The sequence below is a fragment of the Mugil cephalus genome, chromosome 15 (assembly GCF_022458985.1).
Source record: "Mugil cephalus isolate CIBA_MC_2020 chromosome 15, CIBA_Mcephalus_1.1, whole genome shotgun sequence".
NCBI lineage: Eukaryota > Metazoa > Chordata > Actinopteri > Mugiliformes > Mugilidae > Mugil > Mugil cephalus.
Window position 1 is genome coordinate 6,188,561 of NC_061784.1, and position 19,264 is coordinate 6,207,824.

The window sequence follows — 19,264 nt, forward strand, 5'->3', positions numbered from 1 at the left end:
CATCTCAGTGACCAAAAATTATGACCAATCTGCAATCGAAAAGGACAGCAAAAAAAAAAAAAAAAAAAACTGTACAACCATTAAGGACCTACACATTTTTCAGTGGTGGAGAACTGATCCACTTTATTTGATTGGTCTGAACTCTTGTAATAGCCTACTAAGAGACATTGTGCGATACAAACATTGCATTTCAACATCATAGGATACACGGGTTTTCAAGTCTCAATTTCAAAAAGACAAAAAAAGTCACCACTTGATAGAGAGCTGAAAAGATGCTCCAATTCTTTTTCGGCTTCATGTCGGATTTCCTTAAGATTCAAGTTTGTAAACTTTTTTTGTCATTGCGTCTGTAAACACATAACATCCCATCTAAACAGGATGAATTACAAAGATGTTGAAAATTACAGAAAATAAAAATCTGACGGTGCTCTACGGCAAAAGATCCAAAATCTAAATGAAAGGAAGAGAGGAAGAATCAAGTATAGAGAAGAATGGATTTGCTAACTGAGCAGAGCGAAAGCTGAAAAAGCAAAAAACTAATATTGTTTTTTTTTTGTTGTTGTTTTTATGATGTTGATCTAGTATAATTCATTTTCAAAGCTTTATGCCTGTTGATTGACCATGAAAGCAGAGATTAAGTGGTCACGGTTTTGAATCACCATGACAGCAAACTCAAGACATTTAACGGTACCATACACTTTAAAACTGTAACTGTGATGCACGTGTCACACGAAAGAAACAAATCATGTACCAGCAACAAGAAAAGAAAAACAGGAAGTCAGAACATCCAGATTTCTGCGAGTGGTGGGAAAAGTTAAAGCAAATCTTAGTATACTCCTGGGCTGGAGGATGAATAAGTTACACAGCAGGTAGTATGCTTTTTGTTGTCAAAAGCTACAAAGCAAAAAAAAAGTGCAACAATGGTGCAGACCATTCTTTAGGTTTGGTTAGTTTTGTCTTTTTGTGTAATGGAAAGACAAGTTACAGAGTTCAGATTTTTGTCAGGACAGTATCAAAACAAAGAGGGACTACAGAAACAAATACAAACATCAAACACCAACGTATATCTCTGAGAAAATTAGTTAAAGCTGCCTTCTTTCTCAAGTCACAAGGCATGGCAAAAGCATCCAAAAAAAAAAAAAAAAAAAACTTCCTGACATACTTTTTTTTTTTTTTTTTTTTTTTTTTTTAACCATGACAACATTGCAGAGCTAATCATTCTGGACAAGTTGGAAATGGAAAAGACAGAGAGACAGCTACATGTGGCAGAACACACGGTTCTGTTGAAAGAAAGAAAAATAACACATTGGCTCACTTTCATTATTCAGACGGGGTCCAGGAGTAGTCATAAGGATATAATTTCTGGCAAAATTAAGCTTATATCAGACTTTTCACCTTTCTGCTATGACACCAGTGTTCTCAACTTGTTTCAAAGACATTTCTATGTCTAGAATGGGGTGAGAGGTTATCTCTACCATCAGATAGTTACGATCCATGCATCATCTCCACTGTGTGACGAAGACAGGCATCAGATATCAACGCTGCTTGAAATGTTAGTCTGTTTTGTTTTGTCTTCTCATGTCCACAATGTTCAGGCTCTGGTGCTTGGTGGAGGGTGCGCAGTGAGGCACAATCTCTGTGCTCCACTCACGGTCAAGTACAAACCACAGGTCCAGTCTCTCTTAGCATCGCTATGGTAAAAATATTCGAGTTTGTGTAAGGTGACATGGGCTTGGGGTGGACTGGGAGAGACCAACTGTGATATCAAAGATTACACCCCTACTCTTCCCATTTAAAGTGGATCAATTTAAAAGCGACATTAAAATAAGAAATAATCAAGTTAAGAAAAACACTGCAAAAGGTTACTCTATTTACATACATTGATTCTCTTAAAGACAAAGTATATCTTTACAGAAATAAAAAGAAAATTCAGAAATAGTTTCTTATGTTGTTTCTTTTTACATATTAAGTTCTTCATCTTTATTATAGCTCATGTCAACCCCTCGGATGAGTTTTTTTTTTTATTTCCCCGACAGACTGGGTGAGTGCTTCCGGACCAAAAGCAAGTCTTGTTCAAGGGAGCCCTGTCTGTTACAGACGACTGCTTGTACTTTTAGCCAACAGCCAGGGGGCGCCATAGCACCAAAAATAAAATAAAGAGACACCACCCCATTTTTATGTTCCACTCGCAAATGAGCGAGGTTAGTTCTGGGAGGGGAGGGGGGAGGGTGGGGTGTGGTGAACAAACGAGCCCCAGCACAGGCCTCTCTTCTGGTTATTGGGGTTATTGGGTGCCGTAGTGCGCAGAGCTCAGTCATCGCTGTCAGACAGGGTCTCGTATTGCTCTGACAGCAGAGCCGGCCACACTCGCTGCTGAGCCACCGGGACTCCAGCTTGGGATGGTTGCTGTGGCTGCTGCTGGCTCTGTATAGCAGGTGAAGCTATGGAGGTGGGAGGCGTGTTGCTCAGTATGCGCATAGTTAGCGGGTTGTAAGGGAACTGCATGGGTCCTGTGCAGAGATGAAGAAGAGAAGAGGGGTGACCAACAGTTGGTATACTGGTTAGAGGTTTTATCAGAAGGCAGTATTTGCTGACAGTAGAGAAGCTGACAGCTTACCTGTGGATGAGGGTCGTTCATCCCATGGGTCCCACTGGGGTTGGGCTTGTCTGTGATAATCTCCCTCAGAACGGACAGAGGACACTGACGAGGGACGCTCCCCTCCAGCATAGGCCTGACCCAGGTTAGGGGACTTGGATTTTCGGCTGTTGGCTTTGCCTTGCTTCTGCTTTCCTGTAGACGAAAACAATCACTAAGTGTAAAACAACATATTGATCTTAACCCATTCAATCCTAAATTTTTTCCCTGCAAAATAAGTGCATGCCCTAAGTAAAGAGGCCCAGTGATGTGACCATTAACAGTTATAAAGCGCGGCAACTATTGTTGCCAGTGGGATTAGACGGGTTAAGGTCTCCAGCATGTATGAGCTTGTGTTTTATGATGGCTGCCTACCCATGCTGGGAGATGGACTGGCCTCCTGCCGAGTGTCGCTGCCTGCACCAGGTGGGTTGTTAATGGTAACTGCCCCTACTCCTCCTTGGTGCTCGTCCTGTCTCTCCTCCAAGTTACCCATCAAGGCTTTGCGGATGATGTCCTCTAAGCCCAGGTTACTGGCTGGGTCGCTAAAGGAGTGGTTCCTGGGGTTAATGCTGCCTACAAATCACAGCACAAGAAAATCTTCAGTTAGAAAGGAAACCAGCGAGCATGAATGGTGATATTTCTGAGGGAATGTCACTGCTACTTACTGGAGCTGGTAACAGCAGGCAGGTTGAAAATCTCTGTGCCTGGTTGTGCGTTTCCTGTAAGATAATAATTAACTGTTCAAAACAAGTAAATGTTCAAAGCAACACAGTCACGTTGTTCCAGTTGAACACATGCTTCTTATTCATCTTATTGAGAAAAAGTAGGGGGAATTCATTCAACATAAAGAGTAAGAGAAGACCCACTTACCAACATCAGAATCACCGACACCAGAGGTGGAGTTCAACTTACGAAAGATCTCCTGCTTCTTCGATTTCACCATCGGCGAGGTGTTCTCCAGCTTGGTGAAGAACGAAGGCAGATAGCTGACACTCCCCGGGGATCTTGAGTCACTCCTTGAACCACAAAAAGGGCCAAAAGAAAAGTGAAATGCAAGGACACGAAGGGAAGCAGCATAGTCTTGGCAAGCTAGTTTCAACCTCACTGGGCAATTCTCCCATTTAGCATGAACCCAAACTGATTGAGTGAACAAATATACTACATTTGATATTTAAATAAACAAATAAAAGAAGCACAACTTTGGCAAAAAAAGCAAAATTGATGTTGGTCACTTAAACTGTAATTAGTTACGATTGCAACCAAAGAGGAGTCAACCACTACACCTTTGAATTATCAGGCAGATAAAGTGTACAGATGTGGTACCTGATCTCTGTGTTGTCAGCCTCTCGTCTCTGAGGAGGAGGTCCGCTAGCTTCTTGTTTGTCAATGTTTTGGTAGCTCTGTGGTGGAGAGATGGGCTCGTAGTTCTCTACTGGCCTGCCCCCTCGGTCTGGAGATTTACCAGGTCTGAACAGGTAGGATTGCAAATGTTAAACAAAGTAATGGGTAATAATTACACAACTAATAATCTCAGACACAATGTACCTGGCTCTGGACTTCTCATTGGCATTCTCTGGGGAAACTCTGCTGGAGGGTCTCTGGTGGTGTGGGGCCTGGTTCTCAGGACTGTAGCGGCTGGGCACCTTGACTCGACCTGACGAGGACACGGGCGGCACCACACTCTGGAATGTGGCAGAAGATGAGGAAGAGACTGCGGGAGTGTCCTGATTCCGAGCGAAGTCCTGGGTTATGATATGCTGTGTTACAGAGAGGGACCAGAAAACCAGGTTAGTCATGTCCTTTGTGTAAATCCGGGTTCAAGAGCTGCATTACTGTTTGTAATACAAACTATTGTATTTTCCATCACTTCTTACCGAAATGTGGTCTGCCAACGTCATGACCCTGTGAGTTTTCGGGACTTGCGAGTAGCCGTCCGCCTGGGAGGAGGGGGGCTGCTGGGAGCTAGACTGTGCTGCCTCCACCGACGACCGATAACGGCTCATGTCGTAGGCCCGCATGCCAACTGATGAAGGTTAACCAGGGACAGAGCATTGTTGTCTTACGGAGTATGGATCCAGTGAACACAGCTACTAGTAAAGAGGCCCTGTGCCAGTAATAACTGACCTACATTGGCTTACGGGCTGACAAGAAAAAGTTCAAGTGCGGTCTAGGGATGCCTGACAGTCTCAAATGTCAAGGTCAGTGGGTTAAATCATTCATCTCATGGTACGTGCACTCGACACAGCTAAATTTAGTCTACACGGCCAAACCTGCCACACCCCCCATCACAAATCAACTTAAACATTAAAACTTCTTCATTTAAATAATATTTGAATAAACTGAAAACTCCTTTAGTTTAGCTTGTTCAAAAAGTCAATATACGCTTTAAAGTTTGTCTTCATACCTGGTGCCTGTTGTTGCTGCACCTCCTCTGGTTTGTCCTGTTGGGGTTGGACTGGGGAACTAGCAGGACTAATCACCTCAATGGCTCCTCCACCAGTGTTGTCATATCGGTTGGATGACACTGCAGGACCAGTTGAGACAAATTTTATTACTTATGCCAAGGAGAAAACATAATGTCATGGACCATAAAGATCACTTCTAACTCGCTGTTCTGAACAATAATAATAATGCATGTCAAACCAACACACTCACAGCTGCTAGAGGAGTCAGAGCTCTGGGAGCCTCGCTCCCGTGAGTCTTTGTCTGAGGCGATCTGGCGAGTGATGATGACATCAATGAAGCTAGCGGCTGTGATAGTCGTCTTTCCGTGAGCCCGAAGCTCCTCCTCAATGCGTGACTTAGTTTGTGGTCCCTTTTCCTTAACTCCAACACCAGGACCCTCAGAATAAGCTGGATGGGGCTTACCCCCTGGCAGGGACATAGCACCGTACGGCGAGTGCAGGGATCGTCTTTCTGCCTCCTGTTGCTGTTGTTCAGAGATGCTGGGCGCTCTCCGAGATCCAGCCGGCGAAGACCTATCGTCGTCCCGTTCGTGTTTGCTCTCCTTCACCTTCGCCACGTCCATTTGTGGAGCAGAGGCTGCAGCGTCCACCAATGCTGCCAAAGCATCAGCTGCAGTACTGTAGCGAGCGCCACTCTGTTGTGATGATGTCGCTGCTGCTGTATGAGGCCTAAGGAGGAAATAAAGGGTCAAAAACATGCAAAATATTTTCTGAAGAATGGTTCACTTGTTAGACATGTTGAACTGTGCTAAGTGTGTTTATGTAAATGCAGAGTTCGATAGATTTAAGCTTACATTAGAGATGTGATGACGCTTTTTCCTTGGAAGATGCTTGGCCGCTGCTGGACCACCACATCCTGTGTCCTGAGCGAGGGAGAAGGTGAGTGCAGATAACCTCGACTCCCTGGCCGAACTGGCTGCTCTGGCCCACCTTATGGACACATATAAACCAAACACTGTAACACTGGTTCAGAGTACGGAGCCCATTTCTACTTTAAACAACGACTAAATAAAATCACCTCGGATGAATTCATTGGTTCGCTCTCGGTCCCGTTCTCGTTCTCGTTCTCTCATTTCCCGCTCCCGCTCCCTCTCCCTCTGCTCCCTTTCCCTTTCCTTGTCCCTCTCCTTCTCCTGCTGCTCCCGGTCACGGTCACGCTCCCTTTCCCTCTCACGCTCACGCTCTCGCTCTCGCTCTCTCTCCCTTTCTCTGTCCACACTGACAGCAGTAAGGTGGGTTGGGTGACCTGAGGGAAACAAGGACATCACACAAACACAACATTTTTAAACACACTACACATGCGGTCTCCACATAATGGATGAGGCTCCCGTCAAAAATCTGAGGCTTGCCGACACATTCTTAACCCACCACATAATATAATATAATATAATATAATATAATATAATATAATATAATATAATATACCATTTCAGACAACACATAATTTTACACTGCTGCATTACAGGCAAATCCACTTGAGCTATTCACAGAACTTTGCTATGAAATGAAAAGCTTTTAACTGGATTAAAAGGTAAAAATAACAAAACACAAACAAGACTAAATCACTTTCTTTTGCGCATTTGAGTCTACATTTAAGAGTTCATATAATATGACATGAATACAAGACACAGAGTTTCAAACAGTCATGTAAACATCAAAGCACATCAAGTATAAATGGATATATTTCTATTGCATTTGTTTGTGCCCCCAAAAAAAGAACACAATGACAAAGTCAGGACAGATATGTGGGAAATCTCTTTCCCAGTACGAGTGCAGTAACACTTCCTCTGTCTCCAGACAGGCGGAACTGACCTTTGACCTTAGGCCAGTGCGAGGATGCACTCCTGCAGAGGAGTGAGGAACAGGGAGACTGTGGCAAGGAATATAAGGGAGCACGAGGTATAGGGATGGGAGAGGGAGGGGTCCTCACCTGGCGACATGGAGGTTGGGTTGAAAGCCCTAGGAGGGAAAGGGGGCTGTGCTCCAGAGAGGTAGGCGATTTGGCGGTGTTCCAAAGAGGGAGAACCTGTTCCCCCAGGGTGAGGCAACAGGATAGTTGGAGGCATCTGGGCTAGATCAATAATCCCTTTTACAGACAGAAGCAAAGGGCCAACGGTGAACAACAAGATCCATCAATTTCTGAATGTATGAACACCGTATACAGTTAGCTCTAACCCACCACTTTCATCTGGTAGTGCTCCCAAATACAGATTGATCAGTAAGGAAAAGGGCTGCAAAAATAGTGGAATAGAAGTCAACTTGTAAGAGGCAACCGCTCCGCAAATGGAGCTAGGATGACCGTACCCAACTAAATTGAGCAGTGTCAAGTGCCAAATCACTTGCAGCCCAACTATAAAGAGCAAATTAGCAAAATTTGTCTAGGTCATTTGCTTCTGGGCGTCTGGAAAAGGTAGCCACTACTTCACAAGCACACAGTCTGCATACTACAGTCCCTCGCCTGCCCGTGGTGGCAGATGAGAGAGAGTCAGCTAGTGGAGGGCCATACCTCGAGCTCCAGCAGGGTAAGGGATAGCAACAGGCTGTTCCCGTGGTGACAGTCCTCTGGCCATGTCAGGCCGAGGGATGATTTGCATCTGCTGGGAGGTGATATAATCGTTGAGAATAGTCTGCCGCGTATTCTCCATAGTGTACAGCTGGTAGGTGTTATGGTAGCCGGTTGGAGACGGCTGCCTGGGGAACATGAAAGCTGCAGCGGAGAACAAGGGGGGGAAAAAAACAAAATATATGAACAGAAGGCTCACAGATACCAATCACCACTGCTGACGTCAACGACTGAAAAAGATCCTGGAAATGTGATGCCTATTAATTAGAAGGCCTGGGCCACTTTCGTCACAGGCCAGAGAATCGAGCCAATTATTATTCTATGCATACATATGGTGGAAAAAGTGAAGAGTTTAAACACTGTACCAGGATCCAGCGCTCTGTGGAAGGCTATGGTGGGGTCGAGATGCGAAGGCAAGTGGGCTCGGTACACCTCTCCGGGAACAACAGGCCGGTGGTGGGGGTCAAATGGACTATGAGAGGCTACGGGGTCACCGCCTGACACTGGGGATTTGGCTGGGACACTGTCTCTCTGTGTCGGGGTCATGGCACTCTTTCTTTCATGTGCAGCAGATTTTGCAGAGCTCATGCCACCTTTATGAGACAGAGGAAGACACAGAGCTTAACATCACATCAAACTATTTTATCTAATGCTAATGTTAAACGATTAGGTTTTAATGATAATATCCTCATTCTGGCAAATAAGATAATCTTGTCAATGACACTATGAGGAACAGCTAAGAACCTAAAGTTTAACAGTTTGTGAATAAACTGATGGTAGAATCTACCTTCTTGACCACGTCCCAGCATGGGCGAACCTCTGGACACAGGATTGTGTGTGCTGTAGTTTACAGGGGTCCTGCGAGCATTGACGTCCTCATACATGCCTGGGCTAAGCTGAGACTTGGGACTAGGCTCCTGGTGTGTGGAGCGCAGGACAGAGGTGGAGTTTACCACCGAAGTGTGGCGTACTGGCTTGTTATCCTCGTATTTGGCTCGATCCATGGCCTCAAGTTGGGGCATGCTGTGAGGAAGCTTGCTCGGACTGGTGATCAGGGACTTGACGTTGTGTTTGATGGTAGGCGGGTTCAGAGAGTGAATCTGGTAGATGGATGAAAGAGTTTAAACCACAGCAGGTTAGTAAGTTAGCAAGTAAAATGAAATTTGATGATGAGGCTATTTACTGAGTGGAGAATTCTAGTCAGCCATTCACAACTCTGTCTGACCTGAGATATGGAGCCATCCAAAATTCTCCTGTCGGTCATCTCAGGGGTCTTGCACATGTCCTGGCCAGACTGGTCTTGTCGTGGGATTTCATGAATGGAGCGCCCCATCTCTTTAATAGTATTGCTTCCCTCATAGGGCTTGCCCTTGCCAATGCCCCCTTCAAAGGAACGGATCGGGGGACTGTCTCGCTTTATCTGTTTTCCGTATTTCATGACATCCTCATAAGCCTCTGCAGCAGTTCTAGGCGTTCCTGGAAAGATTTTAAAGTGCTCAGCTGATTGTCTGACGTTAACAGTGGCATTGAGGGACTAATGGGAATGTGGCAAGCTTTACAGTTAGCTACCTTGCATGATGGATCCGGGGATCAGTGGTCTGTCCTTAGGATCTCCATGGAGACCTTCTCTGGGCAAGGCTCTGCTAATTAACCCTGGAGAAGAAAAATAATAGTGAACACCACAGCACAGCAATAAAGAATACACAAAGCAGGACACATTCTGTATAGTGAGTGACACACAAGCAGTACCCTCAAATGGAGCCCCGTCCCTGGCAGGGTGTCCTCTGCTCATGGGTCCGTCCATTATGTCATAGGTGCGCTTTAGTTCATGGCTGTTCCGGGGGTGGTTTTCCCTGGGGTTCTTTATAGCTAGTGGATACAAAAACATATTGTCACATGTGTGTGCTTGGGGAAGAAATACACAACGCATATGAATAAATAAACACTTACCACCATCGTAGGAGAGAATGTGACCACTCTTGCCTTCATAGATGACGTGACCTTTACCCATCTGCTCTGCCCTGGTCTTGTCTGGGCTGCTCAGGTCTTCGGTGGCTAGCTTTGTGATCGTGCCCTTCAGGAGGTCGGCAGCAATGCTAGACTGAGGCAGGGCAGGAGTGCCCTGTTTTCATGGAGAGCAAAAAAAAGGAATAAATATCAAAAAAACACATACCAGCACAGGAAAAACAAAAAACAAAAACAACAACACACATTGATTACCTGAGTGATGGAGCCTCGGAAAGCCAGGCCCTCATTGACCTTCCCCGGGTTGCCTCTGTTGTCCTGTACGGACTGAACTAGAGAGAGAGAGAGGAAAAACAGAGTTTGACCACTTGCAGTTGGTATTGGAGATGGAACAAATGATTGACTCTACCAGTAAAAATAGTTTAAACATTTAGATTTACATTCAGGGATAACTTATTTATTGAAACTCCGAAGAGCACATTTGGAAAGGTTTTGAGATCAGACACCACAGTTATGTATTTGCAAGAGTGGGAATGAAAGAAGAGCCAGTCCCCCTTAGTGCAAGTCAATCAATCATCCAAATGATTTTGAATGTGTTATTTTAAGATAACATGGTCGCATATTGTCGCTTTAAGTATACAATTGGTTTAAGGATACCATATTTCAATGTTTACACAATGACAGGCAAAATATCCATTGGACAATTATAAGAAGAATAAAAACGGATGAGCCGTGTGGCAGTTTGTCATCTTACCAGGCTTGTTATCCTGTTGCCGAGGGAGACCCAGAGAAATGGATCCCACTGCGCTCTTAGTCCCCTCTGGGCCATAAACAACATGAGATGGCAGGTATGTGCCAGGAGTTCCCTGGAAAAGTCCCATTTCAAGGTCGGGTCACTTGTGTGTTGTGGTTCAAAATGATGCTGACAATCTTATGTGTTGCAGCTGAGGGCTTGTCGCATACAATTTATTAACTGTGGTGTGGCATCACTAAGTAATAATCAACCATAAATAAATCAACAAACTGAATGTTGAGTGAAGCACATGTATATGCTTATGCATAACCATGCTTACAAATGAGCTACAATCCAAATTATGATGAAAGAATTAGATCTGCCTGAAAAATAAGAGGAGGTTTAATCCACCGTGTCGACTAAAAGAGCAGTTGTATCATCCTCAGGCCTTACCTGGGAGATGGAGCCTCCTTGGATGAAGGAAGGCTTGTCTGTGGGCTTTGTAGTTGGAATGAGAGGAGGAGGAGAAGGAAGCCGACTGCTTCTGTTGAACGTCACACGGACTGCATCTGGCATACTTGAGACCAGCTGGTTAGGAGCAGGGTGGAGAACTGGTGGGTATACAAAAAAAAGACACAATCAATTAGTTACATATGGGGAAGAAATATCTAGGTGTAATGAAAATAATGTTCGCTCACCGAAACCTATTCTCTAAATAGCTTGCCAGACTTCCTAACTCCAAACCAGCCTACATATAGACTCCATTAAGGTTCATTTCTCAAACATAAATGCTAAAATATTCAGCTTCCTTTTAACAACACTAGTGAGTGTGTAAAGTAAGCATAAGAAGGCTTCAGTTAATAGCCTGTCCTCAGCCTTGGGTATCTTCGGTCCACGCCTGCTGTCTGCTTGGACCGTCTCTGGGGAAAGCTGAGTAGATGAAATGGATCATAACAGACCGAAATCATACACCCACACAGACCGGGAGTAACCTCCTAGAAGCAAGAGCACCTCGTGCTCTGCACTCTGCAAAATCAAAAATGCAAATTGCTGAGAGAGTTCCTCCAGCGGGCATGGCCGTCATCATTCTGCTGTCTCATACAGGGACGGATGAGAAAACAAGCCACGCTATGACGAATTTATAAATCCCCGTCGCAGGGTGACTGTGTGTCAAGCATTAACATTCATGCTGCAGTTCAGCATCAGGAACAACATAATTTGTGAGGATAGGATAAATATGTTTGCCCAAAATCACAAACAAGAAAAGCCATTGAGAGTCCAACTTTAGTCAAAATATAATTTCCATATCAACAGCAGGAAAAGTTTCTAATGCGCCGTAATTTGGTTTCACAACCCTCCAACACAGATAGATGACTTTGCTTTAGTATAATTACAGAGCTCCTAATCAACTTATCCTGCTTCGAACAGAACATCACATCATTAAAAGTGCCAAATATGAGGAAATTCCGTCAAGGCGTTCCCCAGAGATAATCAAGCCCCAACGGAGGGTGCATGACCTCCTGTTAGCCAGTCAGGCCTAACAAAGTTAAACTCAGTTTCACAATCAAACATTTCCTAATCATCATAACAATGTCAAACACATGTACAGATACATACAGCAGGTATCACGACTTTGCAAATGTTAACTTAATTAACACATTCGTACAGAACACTAACATGGTCCTGTGTTTTTCTTTTTTGTATATTATAATGCTAGTTGCTGGGCATGGGCATGTATTTATAAAGAACAAAGAACAAAAGCTTGGCTTGTCACAATCACCTAGTTAAAAGGTCGAGAACTGCACATGCTCAGAAAGTAACTATGAGCAACAGGATGATGTAATCGTTATCTCCCCTCATATAAATATTCATTAAACACATCTTATATATAATATATCCTATATTTATATATATATGCGCACACACACATTTGGAAAAGAGGAAATTAAACCTGACTCTAAAACACTCTCAGCTCTAAAACACTGCCAAACCCAGACGTACAACAGGATTAAAGCTGCAGTCCTTCTCTCTGCTCCACATTTAACTTCCAGTTAAGACAATCAGACAACTGAACATACAGTATAAAAACGGGCTTTTTTTTTTTGGGAGTTAAAATATCACGACATGTAAAACTGAAACGTAATAGTGCCTCAAACCTCGAGTGCACAGCCTTTCATTCCAAACTATTCACCACTGTACTGCCAATGGAGTCAAAATGGAGCCTCCAATGCCAGACACAAAAGACAAAATGGGCGTCAGACGAGGCTAGTTTGTACCAGCAAGTGAAGGGAAGGGAGGGGGAGGCACGATGGATGGGGGGGAGGAGGTGAAGATGTGTGCTTTTACCTGGTGGCACACTGTAGCAGGATACATTGGGGGCGTTGGGGTCAGGCTGAGATGAGGCCTTGCTCAGCTCCCTGGGGGAGAGTCTGTAGGGAGAGCCTGGCTGACCGGAGAGGACCTCCTGGTCCATAGCCAGCATCATGTCATAAGGCATGTAGGATAAGTGTCTACCTGCAGTACACAGGCATAAGGAAAAGGGAAGATAACCACTATTAAAACAAAACCTCAATGCCAGTGAGCATTGACCTGACCCAGAATGGACGGACCTGTGTAACTAACGGCACCACCTAGACACGCAGCCGCTAAAACCTTTGTAATAAATATCTTGGTGTCAAAGCTCAGCAGCTCAGTGACAGCTGCTCTACACTTCACAGCACTTAGACTAAAAGGTGCTAAAAGCTTTGCAAAAATCAAGCCGTAATGCAGTCTGCCTAGTGACATTACTGTTCTCCCTTCTCAAGCTAAGTGGATGAACTATGTCTGACTGCCCAGGAGCAGTGAGTGTCCTACTCTGACACGCTCCACTCATGCAGTCAACACCACAGTCACCTTCTCCATCCAAAGGCGGTTCAAGAGCAGCATCAACACAGACTTCGGCTCACAGAGTGCACCGCATGTAAAACGGGGTCAGACAACTTTTTTTTTTTTGTCTGGGCTAAGTCGAAACCATGTTACGACTGTACGGGCCTTTTGCAAACATTTCCTTTTACAAAACTTGATGGGTCCTTAGAAAATCCTCAGCTATACTGTTAACAGAAAGCAAGACTCACTGAGCAATAAACAGCAAGAAGGACACACGAGGATAGTTTTGTTCCCTTACTGTCTCTGTCCAGTATGTTGGGACTGCGGGTGTTGAAAGGAGGCCTGCGCTCCAGGTCTCCCTGGTCCTGCCTCTGCTTCTCCTCCTGGTGCGCCGACTCATGCACTGCTTTGATCTGATGTTGTAACATGACGAAACCACTGATGGGTACCTCGCCAGAGCCATGCACCTAGAAAATTAAGACAGGAAAAGGTCCTGATTAGCTGGGATGCCAGATATGAACTGTGATAAAACCTGAGCAAATAAAATGCATACACAGATCTGGAAACTTTGGGCTCAAGGGCATATTAAATATGTACTGCTGAGGAATTATATGACTGACAGTATCAAGGTCTATTTTTGATCTTATCACTGCCCCTATTGACGGGTTTTAAGGCATGCTTTCATCGTCTTCTAAGCCCTTCCAAGCTTGTGATCCAGCTGTAACTGTGACTAACCATGGGTGGGATGGCAGCTGCCCGCTGCTGAATCTGCTGCATGTTAAGTTGGGTTTGCTTAGGTGAGGATACCAGCACCGTGCCTGGAGGATTGAGTAATGACGGCTTTTCCATAGAGAATATTCTGCAGAGTTAAAAAAACAAAACAAAAAAAAAAACAATAGATGTCACACACAAATCATAAAGTATTGCTGTAAAACACAATAATGTACATAAAACATGTGAACATGAATACCGTGTTTATGAGACTCACCTCTGTCGTTCAGGCTCCGCTTCCCCGTCCTCATCAGCACTGCAGGTGGCGCTGGAGTCATTATCTGACTGGAGCTCCCTCTGCCTTTCGCCCTTTTCTCCCTTCTCCTTGATTTCAGGCTCCACCTTGACCTGAACCTCTCCAGTCTTCATGTCCACATCCTGAGGTTCTGTTTTGGGATGCACTGAGTCTGCGAACGAAGCCACTCGGGCTTTTTCCTCCTGAGATCCAGGCTCACACTCAGGGCTTTTCTCTTCTTTGACACGGAGCTCCCCGTACGAAGCCTCTGGGGCTTTTCCGTTACTAGCCTGACCTTTGTCCTGCTCGAAGCCCTGAGCTTCTCCCGTGCTGTCTGCCCTCTTAGAGTCACCAGACTTAGAGGAGTCCGTCTGAGAGGGGGACGGGGCGCTCTCTGTATCGGAGCTGTTGTCGCCGCCTGTGAACACATCATGAGCAGAATTAGTGCATGTCCAACAAAGCATGAAATTGACTGAAACTAACAAGACTTTGAAGCATATTCATGAAAACTATAAATGAAGACCTATCACAATATAAATCTGAAGTATATACACTTAGGAACTGTATCAGAACAATAAAATCAGTGAGAATTTTAGCATTAGCATTTTTGAATTGATATCACCTGAACAGAATCTACAGCAGCATTCCCATACGGTCCATGTAAAGTATTCAGTCACATTTTGTGCAGACACAAATGTAATTGCCATGTCCTCCTGTGCTTTATCTATAACTATATTTTACTTATGCAGTAAGTTGCATTACACCACGAATGTTCGCTGACACTTTGCACGAGATACAAAGATACAGCAGTTACAGTTAAACTAATCATCTGTTATTTGGATTTAGGTATCTCAAATAAAAACTGTGGATATATACAGTTAGTCAAAGAAATAATGACAAACATTCAGTTTAACCTTAAAATCCCATCTTTAAGACAGAAACTACATATTTAAACTGTGCCTGCCGCCTGCTGCTCTTGGGTTGTGTATCGTCTACCGCTGCAATTGTTGCTATGGTGATAGTAATCCACTTCTTATGTTTATGCAAAAACTATTTGGAGATTCATGGAATGGATCTACCAAATCAGAGAAGCGGGTCAAAATTTAACCATCAAAACTGAATCTAATAGTAGCACAAATGCCTCATTTGGTTTTATGTGGGTCACAGCACGGAGTGCAGCGCACGTAAGGCCGCGGTCTGTACGGAGTGGTTTGGGTTTCGGTGAAATGAAGGGAAAAGCCAAACAACAGACGGAAAACCTTGTGACCTCCTGATGCTGCCACCGCCGTCTTGTGAGGTTGTTTAAGTCTGCTGAGCATGACAATTTTTAAACAGAAATTTCAGTTGAAAAACAAAAAAAAACAACTTTATTCACCAACATTCACAATAATGTATGACCCTTATATGAAGTAGGGTGTCTGTTTCAGAGTGCACTGCCTTCATCAAATAACTATAGCAAAAAAAAAGAGCATTTCTGAAGAGGAGGCAGGCCAGGAGACAGGCCGTCTTGCTGGATCAAACAAGTGGACCAGCACTGTATGTTCAAAGAGCAGCCGTTCTTCAGTCTTCAAAGCTTCAAACTCTTATGCAACAGGCGCCCGTGCAGTCTGAATTAGTTCATATCTTTTATCTTTATCTCTTCCCCTTGCATTTTTTTTTTTTTTTTGCATTTGATCCTTTTTTTTTCTTGCTCAATTAAACAACAGTCTCTAGATGGCAAGAACATTCCCGTCAACTCGGATCAAATTCTTACAAGACGTGTGCAGATGAGGAACCTTTAGGCAAGTGGTGTTAGAGCTTCTCCACCGGATAAACAGGAAGAAAACAGAGCGCCTGGGGACATGTGTGTCTGCATGTTTAACAATGAACAGCTTTAACTCTGACCTTCACTGTCATCTGCATTGTCATCATCGTCATCAGGTGATGCTGTGGCTAGACTTTCACCTTGAGACCTATCAGCGCGAGCCCTCCGTGTATCCTGGAAAACAGAAAACAGGAAAGGATCACCCTCTAATCACACAGTAGTGATACAACAGTTTGATGGCCACAACCGAGGGAAAGCAGCTCACCTGCTTATGTTGTTGGAGCAAGTTGTCCAAGTTGTGACGTCTTTTGTAATTGAAATAGAAGTTCTTGCACTGCGCCTCACTTTTGGTGCCCACCATTTTAGCGATGGCTGTCCAGTTTCGCCCATGCTCAACAAGCCCTGATACAAAATGGAGAGAGAATGAAGCACATTTAATACAACTGCGTCCACTTGTCACGTTTAAGATAATACTACTTAAATCATATTTATTTGGGATTTAGCTGCAGGTATAAAAGGCACAGCTTCCAAAGCCTAATGTAAGTACTTTTAAAACATCTCATATTTGCAATCATTGCTTCATGTTGTATCTGTGCCTCAACTAAGGTTCAAGACTCTCAATTAATTCTTAATGGTCTCTCTTTAAAAAGAACTGCTGCATTTCCTTTTACTGTCCAGGGAAACCTTGTATTAATACTGCAAAATTGCACTATACTCCTGGGATCCCCGTTGCTGTGGTTGCCGTTGGTCTTCCCCATCCTGATTAACACTGTGCTGAGTACACAATCAGCTTTGATGGTCTCATTAAACTTTGAAACAACTCTGCAGAGCTGCTGAGAATTGGAACACGGACATTTACCTCTGACATTAAGGTGTCTCTTGTCTAAATCTTGTATCCCCCGTGCACCTCCATACACAAATGAGGGATAGTGGCAGCTTGACAAATCACCACAGAGCTAAACACAAAACCTACCTACACAACTACAGCTCCAGTTAAATGAGGCATGTAGTCACTGGGAGTTACTTAAAACTTCTTGGAAAGTTACACGTCATGGTCTTGTACCTAAAGTAGACGTTTAGATCTCCATCTACCCTCATTGGTTTTCGATCATTGGGGAATTCCATCTAGTTGCCATAGAAACACATATAAACTGTCCCAATGTTTCAGAGCACAGCTTAGCACACATTTATAAATTCTGCTGCGCACAAGTTTTATGCATTTAGAATAAATTTAAATTGAGAGTACTTAATCAAAATAACACTAATTGTGAGCATTATGTGAATTACCATGGCAACAGTCTACCTATTCACACTACAGCCTTAATTAATGTCCTTGGTGAGACACCTTTGCAAAGTTTGTAATATCAAAGGTTTGCCAGTGAGGAAGGCGTGTTGTATTATGTACACATTGCTTTGTACTTCCACCTTCAATAAGTGCAGACAAACCTGAGTTCAGCAAGATAATATTCAGTACGGTCTGCTAGCATCCATTACACATTTAATTGTTAACATCAAAGGGCTGACCAATTAAAATTAGACTAAAAGAGAGAAATTACACAAGTTACAAGAAAGACCTCTGACATGTGTTCGTCATGTATGAGCACCAGACTGGTAAACTGTGTTCACTGTGCCTGCATGGCCAGCCACAATGTGCGGTCGCACAAAAGTGACTTCTGAACCAGGTTTGTCATATGACTGGCCTCTTTTAGTCCCACTAATCTGCAGACATATGTAGCATGCATGTCTGAATGCCTGAGGAGATGATCTGCATGTCACGCATGGAACGTGCTGCATACATTTTTCTCAAGGGGGAGCAAATCTGCCCTCCCCGGAGTCTTAATTAAACCACATTAATCCCCAAGAACACGGCCTTTAGGACACAGAGAACCCAGTGTAAGAGCACACATCAACAAAGCCGAGCAAAAAGGTGACGAAAAGGCGCTCGTGAATGTTACAGAATAGTGACTGCAGTGGTGTGGCCTGGGGCCAAACACTACATTCAATAAATATCTGGATGAATTAACAAGACCAAAGTAAGTTTTTCAAAGAATCTGACAAAGTGACAAAGTGACTGTGAATAATAGATTGTGATCTTTGGAGAAAGCTGCAAGTGTCACGCTCTGTTGCTTCTTGGATGGCCTTAATAGATCACTTCTGAGAAGCAAGCAGAGCGCTGCAGCTAACAGGAAAAAAAAAACATTCATGGGTCTCTGACAGTTTCCAGTAAGGCACCAACAGAAGTTTGCATTTGTGCCAACGCAAGTGCACATTCATTCTCATATAAGATAAGAAGAGGGAAAAAAAACAGGGTAGCAGGAAACAAAATCATAAAGAGTAATTTAAAGACTGAATCGTGCAGAGAAAATTGAGAAGCACAGAAAGATACATCGAGGGTGACATGAATTACCTTTTTTGGCGACTTCCATCTCCTCCTCGGTCCAGCGAGAAGTTTCTCCGGTTTCACCAGCACCCGCTAAATCACAAAGGAGAGAGACACAGCCCCATCAGCACCGACAGAAAGAAATGGAGAGAAACGAGAAAAAGTGAAGGAGGGAGGGAGGGAGGGAGATAGTGAAGGTCCTTTCTTCAGCCGCCTCCTTCTCATGGCCACTAATCTAATAATCTGTTTACATTCAGGGGCTGCCGAGACCTGCTCCCTCACTTACACTCTCGCTCTAACTCACTCTCCTCCTCTCACCCTCTCATTCTCTCCCACCTCTCTTTCTCTCCCCTACCCCACAGCCTAGAGCAAGCCCTCCTCCTCCCTAATCCAGAAGGGGAGGGCCGTGGTCAGCTGATGTAGCGCCAGACAGTGGAGGAGTCGAGAGCCGTGCCTCCCTCTTTGGGAAATGGCCTTGGATGGAGACAAACAGACAGATAGAACAGGCAGCCTAAAACCCTCCCACCCCTTCTGCTGTGACACTGCACATCTGACACACACACACACACACACACACACACACACACACACACACACACACACACACACACACACACACACACACACACACACACACACACACACACACACAGACACACACAGAGAAAGAGTCTCTTCCTTCTTGCCTCAGCCTGACTACACAGTTCACCAACCCCCAACAAAATTCAGAGAAGTGCACGGTTAGTGTGGAGGAGGCAGAATGAACTCTAGCCCACTCTCTTCCATGGCACCCACTGAGACTGTGTAAACATTTGGACTAATATAGCTGCAAATGCACCCTTGAC

The 19,264-nt window shown here is 44.3% G+C and overlaps 1 protein-coding gene across 4 annotated transcripts in view; it reads right to left on the reverse strand.

The window, feature by feature from the left end:
• Positions 1–95: 95 nt before the first annotated feature.
• Positions 96–19,264, reverse strand: part of ncor1 (nuclear receptor corepressor 1) — a 45,374-nt gene continuing 26,205 nt past the window's right edge. Inside the window, exons 17-46 of one of the 4 annotated variants that reach the window (XM_047606596.1) lie at positions 18,447–18,512; positions 16,305–16,441; positions 16,120–16,213; positions 14,218–14,653; positions 13,965–14,088; positions 13,528–13,696; positions 12,711–12,878; positions 10,818–10,975; positions 10,386–10,497; positions 9,887–9,963; positions 9,617–9,788; positions 9,416–9,535; positions 9,236–9,319; positions 8,892–9,142; positions 8,454–8,766; positions 8,032–8,259; positions 7,610–7,810; positions 7,034–7,189; positions 6,122–6,349; positions 5,898–6,033; positions 5,294–5,772; positions 5,043–5,162; positions 4,513–4,661; positions 4,184–4,395; positions 3,962–4,105; positions 3,551–3,654; positions 3,304–3,357; positions 3,011–3,211; positions 2,618–2,791; positions 96–2,510 (exon numbers count right to left, since the gene is read on the reverse strand). In XM_047606596.1, the coding sequence (XP_047462552.1) occupies positions 2,311–2,510; positions 2,618–2,791; positions 3,011–3,211; positions 3,304–3,357; positions 3,551–3,654; positions 3,962–4,105; positions 4,184–4,395; positions 4,513–4,661; positions 5,043–5,162; positions 5,294–5,772; positions 5,898–6,033; positions 6,122–6,349; positions 7,034–7,189; positions 7,610–7,810; positions 8,032–8,259; positions 8,454–8,766; positions 8,892–9,142; positions 9,236–9,319; positions 9,416–9,535; positions 9,617–9,788; positions 9,887–9,963; positions 10,386–10,497; positions 10,818–10,975; positions 12,711–12,878; positions 13,528–13,696; positions 13,965–14,088; positions 14,218–14,653; positions 16,120–16,213; positions 16,305–16,441; positions 18,447–18,512 (5,267 nt within the window). In that variant the 3' untranslated portion in view covers positions 96–2,310. Of the gene's footprint in view, positions 2,511–2,617; positions 2,792–3,010; positions 3,212–3,303; positions 3,358–3,508; positions 3,655–3,961; positions 4,106–4,183; positions 4,396–4,512; positions 4,662–5,042; positions 5,163–5,293; positions 5,773–5,897; positions 6,034–6,121; positions 6,350–7,033; positions 7,190–7,609; positions 7,811–8,031; positions 8,260–8,453; positions 8,767–8,891; positions 9,143–9,235; positions 9,320–9,415; positions 9,536–9,616; positions 9,789–9,886; positions 9,964–10,385; positions 10,498–10,817; positions 10,976–12,710; positions 12,879–13,527; positions 13,697–13,964; positions 14,089–14,217; positions 14,654–16,119; positions 16,214–16,304; positions 16,442–18,446; positions 18,513–19,264 lie in introns of all 4 variants that reach the window. The other 3 variants (XM_047606595.1, XM_047606598.1, XM_047606597.1) reach the window with 3 other exon arrangements.